Consider the following 18661-nt stretch of genomic DNA (forward strand, 5'->3'; position numbering starts at 1 on the left):
TCTGCGTCCCCTTTTCATGCATACATGAACATGACTCACGCCATCATTTCTCTTTTCATTGTGAACAAGGCTCTTGTACGGGAGCCAGAACATTTTTTGTTTTTTTGTTTTTGTTTTTGGTTGGCGTTGAGAATTTCACGCCATTATAAAAAAAAAAAACTTTAAGGCCCTTGTCCCTTCTTTAACAAGCCCTGAAAGGCATTTTATTGGTGCTGTTCCTTATTTTTCTTGAAGGCTTTCTTTCTCTCCTCGGTGGAATTTGTAGTGTTAGGTACAGTACATGCTATGCTTGGCCTACCCCTCATAATCATTCTGCGTTTCTATATGTGAAGCATATCCACTAATCTACAAGTCTGCTCTGCTTGCTCACGACCTCATTGTAAACACTATGGGCAGCGCAGGATTACTGTTGTGCCTGTGATGCCACGTGCTGGCCCTACTTTGGTGTAGGTCAAAACTGACAGTCAGTCAACTTAGAATGCATTCACGGTGCTCGGCAGTTTACTGGCAGGCAAAATTTCACACAGCAGGGAAGAAAACGTCACAACTGCAAATTTGTTCAGAAAGCACGAGCACAGGTACAGTCTTTGTCAAAAGTATACATCCCACAGGGTCTGCTTCTGAGCCCTGCAGTGCGGCTCCTCTTGCATACTCAGGGTCCATAATCTCACGAAGGGGGGGGGAGGAAGATAAGTCCGCAACCCTCACAAGCTTAGGACTGTCAGGTGGGCTAAAGAGCCCCGCTACATGGCTTGGAAGCAAACCCCTTGGGCTGTGTATTTTTGACAAAGGCTGTACAAGAAAGAATCAGCAGCTGAAACATAAATAAATGTAAGAACAGCAAACAAAAACGCCCGTGTGCTCCACTGTGCAGCGTTCCTCATAACCCATGTGTCGCCTCGGGATGTTAACTCTTTTGCTACCGCGGAAAAATGGACGATTAAGGGGGGATGAGGGGACTGAAGGCAACTTTTCTATTTTTCGACTTAGAGTGATGAAATTTGGTAAACTGGCTTAAAACAGTATCAAACAATCAGATATAAAGTTTCACAATGACAGCTTTAGTAGTTTCCCTTTTATCATTGTTTATATGTTGTCCCCATGTTGCTTGTGGAAAGCCTAGCATGACAAAAAAACAAGCTAGAGGTCTGTAAATGCGTTTAATATTTACTAAATAAGTATGGTGTGAATCAAGACTCTCTTGGTTTTTTTTTATTTCTCTGCTCTTTTTTTTAAAGGACACAATATGCACCTTATTTTATGTTTGGAATGTATAATGTCAAGGATGACATTTAGCTGATGCGTAAATGATACTAGTTGTGTTTCACATGAATATGAAAGAGAGGTTGGGCTCCATAAGAAATAAGCATAGAAAGTACCATACCCACAGCGTCATTCGCACAATGGGCTACTTTTTCTTACTTATGTTAGAGTGGTTGAAAAAAAAATGAAAAATAACAATGCCCTTCCCATGCCTTGCAGTGTAAACATATGTGATGGCATCTCTGAGCCCCTGCCCTCATGTGGTTGTCGCACCCCTTCGCAGGTACCAGCTGACTCAGCATGTCCTGGTTCGGCATGCAGGAAAGCTTCCTCCCATTCCCCGGCGCACTCCACAAGTGTTCTTCGAAAATACTACCACTCTCGACTCATCGGGTCAACTTCAAGTTGACATGTCTTCAGACTTGTTTCCGTTTTAGCAGAAAAAGCACGGAACCTGCCTTAAAAAAAAAAACGTGCATTTGATGATGTGGCAAGTTCTGGACATGAGCGCTGAGCGTGCATCATTTTTAACAAGGCTGGTGAAGGTTTGCTGTTCAGACTGCAGAGAGAAACTCAAGTTGGAACTTATCAGCATGCTGAAGGCTGTGCTGCCAAGGATTGCACTGAAAAAGTGAATATTTTTGAAGAGTTTAACCCTTTGAGGGTCGAATTATTTTGAAGAAAACTTTCCCAGGTGGTCAAATTACTTTATTGCGGATCTTGAATCTACAAAATGTATATAATCGAGAATAAATAGTAGAAAAAAATTAGGAACAGTACTTTGGTGACAGCATCACTCACAACTGGAAAATGTTCAATAGAATTTCACGAGCGGTGGTGATAAGCAAGCTAAGAGCAGCACCAATAAAGATAGAAATCAACTTCGGCATCCCCTGCAAGATAGTGCTGACAAAAAGAAAACTCAAATTTCGCGCGACTCCGTTGCGATCACGCGGCGAAACCAAAACTACAAAAGGGGTGTTGCCGCAGTCTGTGCCGCCGCGCTAAAGCTAGACATAAGTTCTGCTTATCTCCGTAAGAAGGCAGCACAAAATTCAAACACTTCTTGTAAGTCCTAAGAGGTGGCAGCACCCCCCAGTGAGCACGCATTGTTCTTTTGGCGCAAAATTTCAAATGGAAGATCGAAACCGTACCCGTACGTAAAAAGACCTTGCGGGACAGAAAACCGCCGCCGTACATATACGGCAAAAACCTTCAAAGGGTTAAATACTTCGAAAACACATTGTGCATGTTTTACTTGCTTTCTTTTTTTTCATATGTACCTCAGCGACACATTGGTACCTTCAGATAGAAACAGAATCCAAAATCTGCTTTCCTGTACAGACCTAATTCATGCTTGGCCTCGGTTGCACTTTGAACTGCAGAAAGCTTGCGCAAGCCTTTGTGACGAATGTAGCCTTCTGTGCTGGCCCTCCTTATGAAGGCAGCAAGCTGATGGAGACATTGTTACGAACAGTATTTTTATAAAAGTGGCTATAGTAAAAATTATGTGGTTGTGTCCTATTATTAGCTGGTGACAGCAGCTACTGCACGCCTGCTGTTGCTAGTTACGTTGTCTTCAAAATACCAGAGGAACCTTGAACCTTGAGGTGCCTTTACAGTAAATAACTCCCATTATTTGACCCCCACCCCTATTTAAAATCTAGTACGATATTTATACAGGATTTGGTAAACCGGATTATCGAATGGGAGGGCCTGTATAAAATAGGGCAGCCCTCAATTATACACGACAGTTTTTTGTTATAAGGTCATTTTATGCGAAATATTCCAGACTGCAAAATCGAAAACCGCCAATTCCTTTGGAAAAAAATTGAGCTAGCAAGCAGTTACATGAATTTTGCTCACATGAGTGCCCTCTGAGTTTCCGGGAAGAAGCAAAAGTTGGTTGGAGTCACAAATTTTTAAATGAAACATGAAACGGTACAATGACATATCTTATTTTAGAATATTTCACTTGCATATTCTTGCATCTGACTTCATTTATGAAGCCAAGCAAGCATTTTGCATGCTCTCTTGGTTCAGTAGAAAGCATGAAATAGGCGGGTTTTTTTTACGTAAACATCTCATCTACAATAATTTTCTCTGCTTTCACCTGTTACTATAGTTTTGTAGTTTATTATAAAAATAATTTAAAATTGCTTAGGAGTGTGCTTTTTAAGAAATTACTTCTATATAGTTCGCAAAAAAATTACTTTTTACTGGGATTCAGACCTAAATTTAGGATTAAGGTCCTCCACGTAAAAATATGTGAGAGGGCTCATTATACAAACCAACTTCATTGCGTCTAATCTAAAAATTTCAGTGTCAGTCAGTGCAGTGTCGGAGCACGTTAAAGATCCCCAGGGGTTAAAATCATTTCGGAGCCTTCCAGTACGGCACCTCTTCTCTCTTTCTACTTTCACTCCCTTCTTTATCTCTTCCCTTATGGTGCGGTTCGGGTGTGCATTGAGACGAGACAATTACTACGCCATTTTTTTTCCCGAAAAAACAATTTTCAACCAATTTTCATTGTCATCGTCTACATTCAGGGATCCCTGGCAGTATTGGTACCACTCACGGGGGAGTGCTGCATTGGTCAAGCGATGTGACAATGCCCTTCTATGGCAGGTGCTGCCATCAGTGGGACTTGGGTTGAGTTACGATCCAGGATGCTCTTCACGAGCAGTCTCCCACGATTAATTGCGCTGCCGCTTGACACGATGGGCTGGTTGCTAGGCATATACCGGGTGTCCCAGCTAAATGTAACCAAACTTTTAAAAAAGGCGAAGTGCCCTTGTCCAATGAAACCAACTCAGGGTTGTTCATAGTCGCGTGGCCTAGTCTTGAGTATTTTTTTCGCCCTTCAAAGTTAATTAGATATGTTTAATTAGCTAACTTTTTAATTATTAACTTCAGGAAGAAAGTGTCGATGCAAAAGTTTTAGATCACCTCGAAAAACCGTTAGTAGTGCTGTTTCCGTCAAGTTACGATTCACGTAGCTTCATTTATTGGCCTTAAAAGAAAGTTGTCACGTGACCTGCTGCTCGCTCACTTCTCTGTCCCAATGTGCACCCAAAGTCTCATCGAGGAGAGGACTTCAGAAAAAACGAATTTTATTCTTTAAGTCGCGTCTTGGGACGTTGAAGTGGCACAGTTGTCATGTGGAAGCTTTTTTTTATTGTGTGGGTTATGGTTAAAGGCGGGTAAAAAAACTGCTTTACGTAAATATTACTTTGCTGCAAATGTCTCAGTAAGCTGTTTCTCAAAGCGATTTACAACTTTTCCATTGACACTTTGTTCCTCAATTCTATAAATAAAAAGTTAGTGAATTAAGCTGAACTAATTAGTCAACCTTGCAGAAAGAAAAAAATACTCCAGGCTACGTCACGCGACTCTAAACAACCCTAATTTGGTTTAGACGGCTAGGACACCCCGTGTTTTTTAAAAGCTTGGTTACATTTAGCTGGGACACCTGGTATATTATACCTGGGCAGGTGAGCAGCCTGTCACAAAACCGGCTTCAGGGAAACAGCCAAACAGTGGCTAAATGCGGGGAATAGCCAATATATAAGCGCTAGCGCACTAATAACTTCACATACGTGGTCAAGAACGAGTCTACTTGAGAATCCTAGAAGTGTCGCTGATTCGAAAACTGCCTCAGTGTTCCTTGTTACAGCTTTGTTGTAGCCACTTAGGTTGATCCCATCCAACCTCTCTCTCTCTCTTCCCTCTCGCGCTTGGCCTCTCCCCTAGACGCGGAGATCTAGGAAGGTCTCCAACTTTGCCACCTGTCAACCGTGACAGGTAGCGACCATAGAAATCTGTTTAAAGCGAAGCGGAAACGGTTTGCACATTGCATGGAATGTGCCGTAGTGGAGGGCTTCGGAATAATTTCGACCACCTGGGGATCCTTAAGGTATGTCACCACCTTTTTCAAAATTTTTTTAAATTTTGACTATTAAATTTTTATTTCACATTTACCTTATAAAACACTGTTTTATATGATATTCAAAAGCAAAAAAGAGTGAAAAAATTCATGCTGGCGTTTATTATTCACAAAAAATTGCCCAAACTTGGCTGTTATGCAAACATTCATAACTAGCGAATGGAGAGCAGGAATTGTAAACTTTTTGGCACAGAGTTAGCCAACTAACCTTACTGTGCAACCAACTATGATCTTTGCCATCCGATGCTTGGGAAAAAAGTTATAGGAAAAATGCCAAAGAAAACAAAAAAATGTGTCATTTTTGCCTGCATTCCTTGACATAATACTTGATTACATCAAAACTCATCATTCGATTCCATTTATCCTCGTTCATTGCACAGGCTAATAACAAAGGAACGAGCGTGCAAAGTTTCAATGAAAAATATTTATTCATTTCAAAGTTATCACTGTTTGCGCAACACGAAAATGCAAAAAAAGAAGTTTTGAGAAAAACAAGATTAAAGTTTTTCAATCCTTGTAGAAACAAGATCATCATGCCCTAAGAAGTTAAAACCCTACAGGTCCATAGAGGGCCCTCCTTAACTGACACGAGCTCTCTTTTGGCATTTGTTGCTGCCCGTCTTTTTTTGCGGAGGTGTTTTGCCTCACCCGTTGATTGGCGCTGGGCCTTCATCACACCGTAATCAACGTTTTTAGATCCCTAAAAACGTTGACCGTAATGGTCACTGGTGCAACATGCTACGAGAGTGTGGTGGCCAGATTCGATGCCTGTTGTTGTTGTTGTTCCTGCTTCCCTCAAAATATCTGCTGTACTTCTTTTACCATCATTGAGGGACGAATCCAGTAGCATTCAAAGCGATAGCGTGAAGCGCGCGCAAAGTAAACAACTGAGACGATGGATGGATGGATGGATGGATGGATGGATGGATGGATGGATGGATGGATGGATGGATGGATGGATGGATGGATGGATGGATGGATGGATGGATGGATGGATGGATGGATGGATGGATGGATGGATGGATGGATGGATGGATGGATGGATGGATGGATGGATGGATGGATGGATGGATGGATGGATGGATGGATGGATGGATGGATGGATGGATGGATGGATGGATGGATGGATGGATGGATGGATGGATGGATGGATGGATGGATGGATGGATGGATGGATGGATGGATGGATGGATGGATGGATGGATGGATGGATGGATGGATGGATGGATGGATGGATGGATGGATGGATGGATGGATGGATGGATGGATGGATGGATGGATGGATGGATGGATGGATGGATGGATGGATGGATGGATGGATGGATGGATGGATGGATGGATGGATGGATGGATGGATGGATGGATGGATGGATGGATGGATGGATGGATGGATGGATGGATGGATGGATGGATGGATGGATGGATGGATGGATGGATGGATGGATGGATGGATGGATGGATGGATGGATGGATGGATGGATGGATGGATGGATGGATGGATGGATGGATGGATGGATGGATGGATGGATGGATGGATGGATGGATGGATGGATGGATGGATGGATGGATGGATGGATGGATGGATGGATGGATGGATGGATGGATGGATGGATGGATGGATGGATGGATGGATGGATGGATGGATGGATGGATGGATGGATGGATGGATGGATGGATGGATGGATGGATGGATGGATGGATGGATGGATGGATGGATGGATGGATGGATGGATGGATGGATGGATGGATGGATGGATGGATGGATGGATGGATGGATGGATGGATGGATGGATGGATGGATGGATGGATGGATGGATGGATGGATGGATGGATGGATGGATGGATGGATGGATGGATGGATGGATGGATGGATGGATGGATGGATGGATGGATGGATGGATGGATGGATGGATGGATGGATGGATGGATGGATGGATGGATGGATGGATGGATGGATGGATGGATGGATGGATGGATGGATGGATGGATGGATGGATGGATGGATGGATGGATGGATGGATGGATGGATGGATGGATGGATGGATGGATGGATGGATGGATGGATGGATGGATGGATGGATGGATGGATGGATGGATGGATGGATGGATGGATGGATGGATGGATGGATGGATGGATGGATGGATGGATGGATGGATGGATGGATGGATGGATGGATGGATGGATGGATGGATGGATGGATGGATGGATGGATGGATGGATGGATGGATGGATGGATGGATGGATGGATGGATGGATGGATGGATGGATGGATGGATGGATGGATGGATGGATGGATGGATGGATGGATGGATGGATGGATGGATGGATGGATGGATGGATGGATGGATGGATGGATGGATGGATGGATGGATGGATGGATGGATGGATGGATGGATGGATGGATGGATGGATGGATGGATGGATGGATGGATGGATGGATGGATGGATGGATGGATGGATGGATGGATGGATGGATGGATGGATGGATGGATGGATGGATGGATGGATGGATGGATGGATGGATGGATGGATGGATGGATGGATGGATGGATGGATGGATGGATGGATGGATGGATGGATGGATGGATGGATGGATGGATGGATGGATGGATGGATGGATGGATGGATGGATGGATGGATGGATGGATGGATGGATGGATGGATGGATGGATGGATGGATGGATGGATGGATGGATGGATGGATGGATGGATGGATGGATGGATGGATGGATGGATGGATGGATGGATGGATGGATGGATGGATGGATGGATGGATGGATGGATGGATGGATGGATGGATGGATGGATGGATGGATGGATGGATGGATGGATGGATGGATGGATGGATGGATGGATGGATGGATGGATGGATGGATGGATGGATGGATGGATGGATGGATGGATGGATGGATGGATGGATGGATGGATGGATGGATGGATGGATGGATGGATGGATGGATGGATGGATGGATGGATGGATGGATGGATGGATGGATGGATGGATGGATGGATGGATGGATGGATGGATGGATGGATGGATGGATGGATGGATGGATGGATGGATGGATGGATGGATGGATGGATGGATGGATGGATGGATGGATGGATGGATGGATGGATGGATGGATGGATGGATGGATGGATGGATGGATGGATGGATGGATGGATGGATGGATGGATGGATGGATGGATGGATGGATGGATGGATGGATGGATGGATGGATGGATGGATGGATGGATGGATGGATGGATGGATGGATGGATGGATGGATGGATGGATGGATGGATGGATGGATGGATGGATGGATGGATGGATGGATGGATGGATGGATGGATGGATGGATGGATGGATGGATGGATGGATGGATGGATGGATGGATGGATGGATGGATGGATGGATGGATGGATGGATGGATGGATGGATGGATGGATGGATGGATGGATGGATGGATGGATGGATGGATGGATGGATGGATGGATGGATGGATGGATGGATGGATGGATGGATGGATGGATGGATGGATGGATGGATGGATGGATGGATGGATGGATGGATGGATGGATGGATGGATGGATGGATGGATGGATGGATGGATGGATGGATGGATGGATGGATGGATGGATGGATGGATGGATGGATGGATGGATGGATGGATGGATGGATGGATGGATGGATGGATGGATGGATGGATGGATGGATGGATGGATGGATGGATGGATGGATGGATGGATGGATGGATGGATGGATGGATGGATGGATGGATGGATGGATGGATGGATGGATGGATGGATGGATGGATGGATGGATGGATGGATGGATGGATGGATGGATGGATGGATGGATGGATGGATGGATGGATGGATGGATGGATGGATGGATGGATGGATGGATGGATGGATGGATGGATGGATGGATGGATGGATGGATGGATGGATGGATGGATGGATGGATGGATGGATGGATGGATGGATGGATGGATGGATGGATGGATGGATGGATGGATGGATGGATGGATGGATGGATGGATGGATGGATGGATGGATGGATGGATGGATGGATGGATGGATGGATGGATGGATGGATGGATGGATGGATGGATGGATGGATGGATGGATGGATGGATGGATGGATGGATGGATGGATGGATGGATGGATGGATGGATGGATGGATGGATGGATGGATGGATGGATGGATGGATGGATGGATGGATGGATGGATGGATGGATGGATGGATGGATGGATGGATGGATGGATGGATGGATGGATGGATGGATGGATGGATGGATGGATGGATGGATGGATGGATGGATGGATGGATGGATGGATGGATGGATGGATGGATGGATGGATGGATGGATGGATGGATGGATGGATGGATGGATGGATGGATGGATGGATGGATGGATGGATGGATGGATGGATGGATGGATGGATGGATGGATGGATGGATGGATGGATGGATGGATGGATGGATGGATGGATGGATGGATGGATGGATGGATGGATGGATGGATGGATGGATGGATGGATGGATGGATGGATGGATGGATGGATGGATGGATGGATGGATGGATGGATGGATGGATGGATGGATGGATGGATGGATGGATGGATGGATGGATGGATGGATGGATGGATGGATGGATGGATGGATGGATGGATGGATGGATGGATGGATGGATGGATGGATGGATGGATGGATGGATGGATGGATGGATGGATGGATGGATGGATGGATGGATGGATGGATGGATGGATGGATGGATGGATGGATGGATGGATGGATGGATGGATGGATGGATGGATGGATGGATGGATGGATGGATGGATGGATGGATGGATGGATGGATGGATGGATGGATGGATGGATGGATGGATGGATGGATGGATGGATGGATGGATGGATGGATGGATGGATGGATGGATGGATGGATGGATGGATGGATGGATGGATGGATGGATGGATGGATGGATGGATGGATGGATGGATGGATGGATGGATGGATGGATGGATGGATGGATGGATGGATGGATGGATGGATGGATGGATGGATGGATGGATGGATGGATGGATGGATGGATGGATGGATGGATGGATGGATGGATGGATGGATGGATGGATGGATGGATGGATGGATGGATGGATGGATGGATGGATGGATGGATGGATGGATGGATGGATGGATGGATGGATGGATGGATGGATGGATGGATGGATGGATGGATGGATGGATGGATGGATGGATGGATGGATGGATGGATGGATGGATGGATGGATGGATGGATGGATGGATGGATGGATGGATGGATGGATGGATGGATGGATGGATGGATGGATGGATGGATGGATGGATGGATGGATGGATGGATGGATGGATGGATGGATGGATGGATGGATGGATGGATGGATGGATGGATGGATGGATGGATGGATGGATGGATGGATGGATGGATGGATGGATGGATGGATGGATGGATGGATGGATGGATGGATGGATGGATGGATGGATGGATGGATGGATGGATGGATGGATGGATGGATGGATGGATGGATGGATGGATGGATGGATGGATGGATGGATGGATGGATGGATGGATGGATGGATGGATGGATGGATGGATGGATGGATGGATGGATGGATGGATGGATGGATGGATGGATGGATGGATGGATGGATGGATGGATGGATGGATGGATGGATGGATGGATGGATGGATGGATGGATGGATGGATGGATGGATGGATGGATGGATGGATGGATGGATGGATGGATGGATGGATGGATGGATGGATGGATGGATGGATGGATGGATGGATGGATGGATGGATGGATGGATGGATGGATGGATGGATGGATGGATGGATGGATGGATGGATGGATGGATGGATGGATGGATGGATGGATGGATGGATGGATGGATGGATGGATGGATGGATGGATGGATGGATGGATGGATGGATGGATGGATGGATGGATGGATGGATGGATGGATGGATGGATGGATGGATGGATGGATGGATGGATGGATGGATGGATGGATGGATGGATGGATGGATGGATGGATGGATGGATGGATGGATGGATGGATGGATGGATGGATGGATGGATGGATGGATGGATGGATGGATGGATGGATGGATGGATGGATGGATGGATGGATGGATGGATGGATGGATGGATGGATGGATGGATGGATGGATGGATGGATGGATGGATGGATGGATGGATGGATGGATGGATGGATGGATGGATGGATGGATGGATGGATGGATGGATGGATGGATGGGAGCGCCCCCTTTGAAACGGGGTGGTGGCAATTGCCACCATGCTCAGCTTTTCTTTATTTATTATTTTTTTTGGTTTACTGTGTTGGCAATTCTCATTAAGATTCTCCATCAACTTTGCCTACGGTTTCCTACTATTCTAACCTTATGCCACATCTCTGCTTTTCAGCCACCAATCCTCCAATCGCTTTTTGCTGACTTCCACTGCAGATTTATTTACATGACCATTGTTATCTTTAAACCCTAGGGCCTCAGAAAGAGTGACTGTGCCTGCATCGACATCCGGATGGATACCATCACATTTGATTATGAGGTGTTCAATTGTTTCCACAGATCTACCACACACTGCACATGTGTCATCTTCTTCGTTAAATTTCTTTTTGTAGCTGCGCGTTCGAAGACACCCTGATCTAGCTTCAAAAAGTAGGGCACTGCCTCTTGAGTAGGGCACTGCCTCTTGAGACGCTTGTAGCGCCATGCATCCCTCTTGCGGAAATTTAAAGCAATGTTTAAAAAAAAAGGAAGCCTTACAAATTGCTTTTCAATAATCTTTTACATATCAAACTAAAACAAAACAAAAAATTTTCAATATACGCCGTTGATTATCGCCGAGTTATCATTTTCTGTTACCAAACCACATCAGTTTCGGTTTCAGAACTGTCCACCACCTGTTCGAAAGTTGGCTATAACTTTTTAACAAAATAAGATACGAACATTATTCTTGCTTCAAAACATTGTTGAATGTTTGGGGATTCCCAAAATAAAAAAAAGAAGAAATGTCATTTTTACAAAAAAAAACGCCTTTTCAAAGGTGGTGACATACCTTAACACGGCCGCGGCGGTCGCGTTTCGATGGAGGCGAAACGAAGTCGCCTGTATGCTGTGCGATGTGAGTGCACGTTAAAGGTCCCTATGTGGCCGAAATTATTCCGGAGTCCTCGACTGGCACCTCCTTCTCACTTTCTTCTTTCACTCCCACCTTCCTCCCTTCCCTTACGGCGCTGTTCAGGTGTCCATCGAGATACGTGAGACAGTTACTGCGCCATTTCCTTTCCTCAAGAAGCCATTTTTTAGAACCCAGCAGGGGCTTTGTAAATCATGGGTCGAGTTTCTATAGAGGCGAGATTCTAAAGGCCCGTGTACAGTGTGATGTCAGCGCACGTTAAAGAACCCCAGGTGGTCGAAATTTCCGGAGCCCTTCGCTACGGCGCCCTCTATAGCCTGAGTCACTTTGTGACGTTAAACACTAATAAGCCTTAAATCCTAAATTATGGATGTGGATTTTTTCGCGATTCTGTCCGTAACAATAGCCGAAATCGCTTGTTAAAAACCAGCCGCTGACACGCACCCGTGGTCCAGCCATCCGGCTTTGCTCGCTCGCTCCGCTTCATCCTGCACTGTGGTGAACGACGGATCAACGCAGTCTTCTCCTACTCCTATTTCTCCGGAGCGGATTACTGGCCCGCTTGGGAGAGGTGTGTGGAGAAAAGGTGTTAAGTGCCTGTTGGAGTGTGATTTAGACCTCTTCCGGTGAGCCAGTGGCGACCCACAAGGTGAGATCGTCTGCGTAGAAGAGCTAGGAAATGAAGATCGAGGATGTAGGCTAGGACCCGGGCGATCTGCATAGAGGAGCTAGGAAATGAAGATCGGGGATGTAGGCTAGGACCCGGGCGATCTGCGTAGAAGAGCTAGGAAATGAAGATCGGGGATGTAGGCTAGGACCCGGGCGAGCCGGACCATGCCATTAAAGAGAGTGGGAGAGAGGACGGCGCCTTAATGTTGAGTGCCACGAGTGAGTGGGATGGGGTGAGACAGTTTGTCGAGATAGCGGATACGGGCAGAGCGGTGGGAGAGGAGAGCTCTTATGTAATTCTACATGCTGTGGCCGCACTGCGTGTCAGCGATATAGTATGGTGAGGATGTGGTCGTGTGATATGTAGTCGAAAGCCTCGCATATGTCAACTGTTACTAAGGCTTTGACCTGCGCAGCGTCTGGAGCATTTGTGTCAGGTTGTTGCCCCTTACTTGTGCTCAAGCAGTCCAACTGGGATCGAGGATGTCTTGATCATGTTTTGTGGCGACGTTTTCAGGGCAAGGTCAGGATCTGTGTCGACCTTTTTTTTTCATAGGAATGCCAGCTTCAAAGCTAATTTTAGGGAAAGTAACAGGAATCAGCAAAAAGAAAAGGCACAGCGCGGGTTTACTCATAACACACGCACGCACGCACACGCAGGCCACGTTACAGCTATATTTTAGTCGTGCTCTGCTTCACAAGGTGTCGCCACATGCTGTTGTGGCATAGTCTCCGCGCTACTCAACTGAACAGTACGGAATCAGACCGCTATATTGCAAGAATGTCCTTCAAAATTTAAAGAAAACAACTCATTTGACTTAAATACTGATGTAGGATATGTAGTGCAGCTTAAAAAATGAAACGGTTTTGGCAAGGCTTTGTCTAAACTGAGTAGGAATTATAATTCTCTACGACTGTACCTGTTGCTTACAACGTGGTCGGTGAAGTGGGCCTGGAATCGGAAAGGTATGGTAAGCAAGATCATTCTTCATAGGATCATTTCTATAGGATGATCGCCGAGTCGCAAGTCGCGATTTCGGAACACGCTCAACCACGATGAGGAGTGCAGGGTCTCTGCCTGAGCGCGAAGCCGGCTACGGAACTTAGGGTTTCGATCCTGGTTCCAGCCATTGATGACCGTTCCTCCAAGCTTAACAGTTTGGTGGGAGGGCGGAGACTCAGTCTGAGTGGTTGATACATAACTTCAAAAATCAGAACATAATCGTTCATATGCGGGTGCGGGCTCCAAAAGGCAAAAGACTGACTAATCGGTGGGTTGGCTTTAAAAGCGTTGAATTTTTTCGAGGGAAAGTGCTGGAACTCGTGCTGCCATCTGTTGAAATAATGTGAAGGAAAAGGTCTAAGGTGGACACGGCTCGACGAAAGCCATTGGGGGGGAGGGGGACATTTTTTCACACACCTCTCCTAAGCGGGCGTGCAACCTGCCCCGGAGAAATCTGAACTTCTACTCATAACACGTAGTAAATATCAACGGACGATAAACCCCTCTGTCTCCCTCACCTTCGCCGGACAGCGCATCCCCCGCGTCGACTCTTGTCGCATCCTGGGTTGTTGTTGTCCCGCGTCGACTCTTGTCGCATCCTGGGTTGTTGTTGTTGGTGTTGTCCTCTAGGGCAGGGGTTCTCAAACTGGGTTCCGCGGAACACAGGGGTTCCGCGGGCTGCCTTCTTGTGTTCCGCGAGGACCCTCACCGGCCCTGACCCGGCAGCTGATATGAGACTGGCTCTGCATGCTACTGAGCCACGCTTTGACTTGCTCTTAAAAGGGAAGCAGTACCACCCATCACATTAGTATTTGTATTAATCTGTGCAATAAACATTAAACTTTTGCAACTCTCTCTTTGCAAAAATGCACTCGACAACATTGCTGGTAAGTGAAAGCGGGGGGGGGGGGGGGGGGGTTCCCTGGAACTTGTTGAAGGCTTTTGGGGTTCCTCCAAGCAAAAAAGTTTGAGAACCCCTGCTCTAGGGTATGCCACTGACCTCCAATACTTTCACCTCTTCCATCAATCAGTCCATGCGCACATGCCCCGCCGCGTAGTCTTAAAGGGGCCCAGAAACACAATCTTAGTTAACTGTTTTGCCTGTTGATTGCATACAGTGAGTCATAATGGTGCTATTAGCGTCGGTAACACCGCGTATATTCCGTTTTTTAATATTTTAATGTCCTCCCAAAAACAACTTCATCGCTCTGATGGTGTCGCCACACAGTGGCGGGTTTTTAGCAGCGGATATGACATCACCTGGCGCGAGCTTGATGATCGGACAAACAGTAAATATACTGCAAATTGTGTGAATAAATAGAGACACATTTTGTCACCTGTCTGCGTTTTATATAAGATTAACAAAAACAACTTGTTTGTCTCAGATAAAGCCCTGCAAAGCAAGTAAAATAAAAATACACCACCAGGGGCGCTCTGGCATGGAAACGACGCTGCCAGTCTCAGCAAGAACGAGTTACAGAGAGCAGGCAACCATGGATTACAAACTTCCGCGACGTGCTCTGGCTGGCTGTTTTGATTGGTTGCGCCAGGTGCCGTCATTGGGAGAACGAAATAGGAGTGGGAAGCCCCGCCAAAATCGAGTTCAGAGCAGCGTTTTGTTTGCTTGTATTTTGAAATTTCTTCTCTGAATAACTTCCGTTCCTGTGCATCGATTCCTATAATTATTTTTAAGTCAGCATCTGTGTGACATAAAGAACCCACCTGAACCCAGCCGGTATCCCCCCAAGCAGTGTTTCGCAGCCCCTTTAAAACATTCCGGCCTCTCCGAGAGACACAGCCGCCTTGCTCAAGCGCTGGTCTTGAGCAAATTCATGTACTACATTCCTTAATGCCCCCTTACAGGATCACAGCAAGACAAACTAATCCGGGCCCTCAATACACTATACAAAGCAACATTAGGATTCACCCCTCAGGCTTCTACAGACACCCTGTACAGAACGGGCCTCCCTTCAAGCCCTCCCTAACCTGCACCGGAAGAGACAAATCATCCGCCTGTTCAGCTCACCAGCTGGGCGGAGGATACCCAGCAAACCATAAAACGTACCATAGACATCAGCGAGATATTTACGCTGGACATTAGACACCTCCATTAGACATCCATTTTAGTACCGTTTACGAAAAATCTACGTACCTACAACATGAAAATTGGGGTCCAGTTCACGTTGTAGGTACGTACTGCAGACATCACGCTCTACATTTATCAGATATTTTTGAACATGTAAGTCGCCCAGTCTACGTAGTCTAGACGTCTATATAAAGAGAATATGACTATACATAGATCAATACCCAGGTGAAAAATTTCTAACTGGTTCCAGTCCTACTGTTTTAAGGGACACATTTCCAGTTGTTGCAACTGGAAATTTGTTCCTTAAACCAGTTGCGACTGGAACCAGCTGCAATACGAGATGCAGCTGACACCTGTTACAATTCCAGATGGAACGGAGACCTACTGCATCCCAGCCACAGACTTCCCTATGGAGTCGTCGGGACATCCAAGCACTCCAGCTAGCTCAAATACAGTTGAGTAAGCGAGTACATGGCCATCACGGGAGCCCAAAACACTGCAGATGACTTCCTAGTGCGTCAGTATTTTATTGCGCTCGGCGCTTTCACTGAATCTTCTTGTTGAGCATAATCGTGAGGTTTACAGCTGCGGTGGCATCAATACTCTTCTGCCGAGCCCAATAAGCCAGGGTTGCTGCAAAAGAAAGCATAATTGTTCACTTTTACAGGTGACAAGAGAATGGCACAGAAACCACAACAAACAAACCCAGTAATTTACGCCACTTTTACCGACGCAAGTCTATGAAGCGTGAAAGGTTGCCCTTGCAGCACTAAAAGGCAGTCGTGCTGAGCGGAGTGTGCTTGCACACGCACTTCGGCACACCATCCGAACGCATGCCCACATTTCGGTAGTAGAGGCCAGTTGCATACATCACCAGCCTTTGTTTCAATACACAGCGAGTTTGGCAAAACAGCCAAACGAGTGAGCGTAAAAATATAACGTGCCGATAAATGCGTTAGAATTTTTTCATTACGAACGCAAAAATAGCATAAAATACACTTCAATGAGTAAACTGAGACTGAGTACGCACCAAGAAAGGTCACGATCCCAGCCGGTGAAAACGGCTTGTAGTCCTAATTCGTACTGACGGGTCCACTTCGCCGAGTAGTAAAAGCAATCAAACTGCCTTCCTTCAGCTCCATCAAGGAAAGAACGGTTGAACAATCTCGCCAGCAATAGTAAGGGAATAATTAATTCTGTGTCGAGGTTCTTCAAACACAACGTTCCCACGGAACACGATTGAAATCGCACACGCCCTGCGCTCTACCACTGCCGCCATGGCTGAACCTAGCCTCGTGCGGATGTGCGAGACTGTCACATATTTTGTATCGTCTCTTTTTTGTACTTAGTAGCAGGCTTGGTGTGGCATGAAAAATAAGTTAATTATTTTTAAATTGTAGCATATTACTTTTTTCACAGCTGCAATCGCCATGCGCAGTTTGCGCTATTATTGATAAAATACGATACGAACTACAACGCGATGGCGGCTTAGACAATTCACCGCACTTTCCCCGCCCGCCGCCTGTCCGCAGCATAGAACAGGCATATGGGCAGCGCATGTAGCATGAAGGCAAGATGACCAATTATCATTAGGGTAACGGGCTGGATTCGGAGAGAATGCAAGCACAGCAGAGAGGATCAGGGCAGGTGGGCAGATGAGGTTCGGAAGTTTGCTGGGATAAGGGGGCCGCCGCTGGCACAGGGTTAACGGAGAAATTTTTGGCCGGCAGTGGACATGATTACAGTGTTGACATGATGATAAAAAGCGGGACTCAAGAAGTTTATTCTCAAGAAATATGAGGTTACACATTCAGCAACACAAATGCCTAAGCTTTCCTCAGCTCAACATTCCAATAGTTATCATTGCTAGCGCGATTAGCAGATTTAAGACATTTTTGAAAAAAAAAAATAACTCCCAAAAATTGAACTGAACCAATTCTTGTATTTTAAATAGTTGGATAAGTTGAATAAAACATGTTAATCAGAAAAAATGGTTATTATATAGTCCTGGCTGCTAAATAACAAAAGTTTTTTAGTGTGTCTTCACTTTTCAGTGTGGTTGAGATAGCTTGCAGGCTGTAGCACAAGGTATAAATTGAATGTAAGAATAGTAATGAAATAACAATGCGAATCCTGACCAAAGTGACTGGCATTTCAAACCAACTGCGTACAGTTGAGTCAGAAACCTGATGCGTGTGCATTCAGATTTGTCTTTACTACCCGTATTTTTCTTCTTTCTAGGCAGGATAATGTTGCCGTGAAGCGAGCACGAAAAAACACAAAAACACAGGCAGCGCTGGTCATGCCTTCAATTTGTAGTCAACAGCGATTTCAAACTTTAAATGCAGTAAGGCAACACGAAATATCGAACGACTGAAAAATATGGAATTCTTAAATTATATATCTCGCTTACATACCCAGGACGTGACAAGTAATATCTAAGAGAAGTCTAGGTTAAGGCAGATATGATGTCGTGGGTACGTCTGCAGCTTTTCCACGAA

General features: G+C 45.7%; 1 protein-coding gene and 1 non-coding gene across 2 annotated transcripts in view; both read left to right on the forward strand.

Annotated features, from left to right (window-relative positions):
• The window catches only part of LOC149367735 (uncharacterized), a 63911-nt gene extending 61142 nt beyond the window's left edge, over positions 1–2769 (forward strand). Inside the window, exon 8 of the mRNA XM_089575326.1 lies at positions 1547–2769. Coding sequence (XP_089431452.1) covers positions 1547–1672 — 126 coding nt within the window. The 3' untranslated portion in view covers positions 1673–2769. The remainder of the gene's footprint in view (positions 1–1546) is intronic.
• Positions 2770–14048: 11279 nt separating this feature from the next.
• Positions 14049–14263, forward strand: LOC149367736 (small nucleolar RNA U3). The gene has a single exon (XR_016287759.1). It is a non-coding gene; the product is annotated as a small nucleolar RNA U3 (small nucleolar RNA).
• Positions 14264–18661: the final 4398 nt, after the last annotated feature.

The sequence above is a fragment of the Amblyomma mixtum genome, chromosome 1 (assembly GCF_055824585.1).
Source record: "Amblyomma mixtum isolate Tamu chromosome 1, ASM5582458v1, whole genome shotgun sequence".
Taxonomy (NCBI): Eukaryota; Metazoa; Arthropoda; class Arachnida; order Ixodida; family Ixodidae; genus Amblyomma; species Amblyomma mixtum.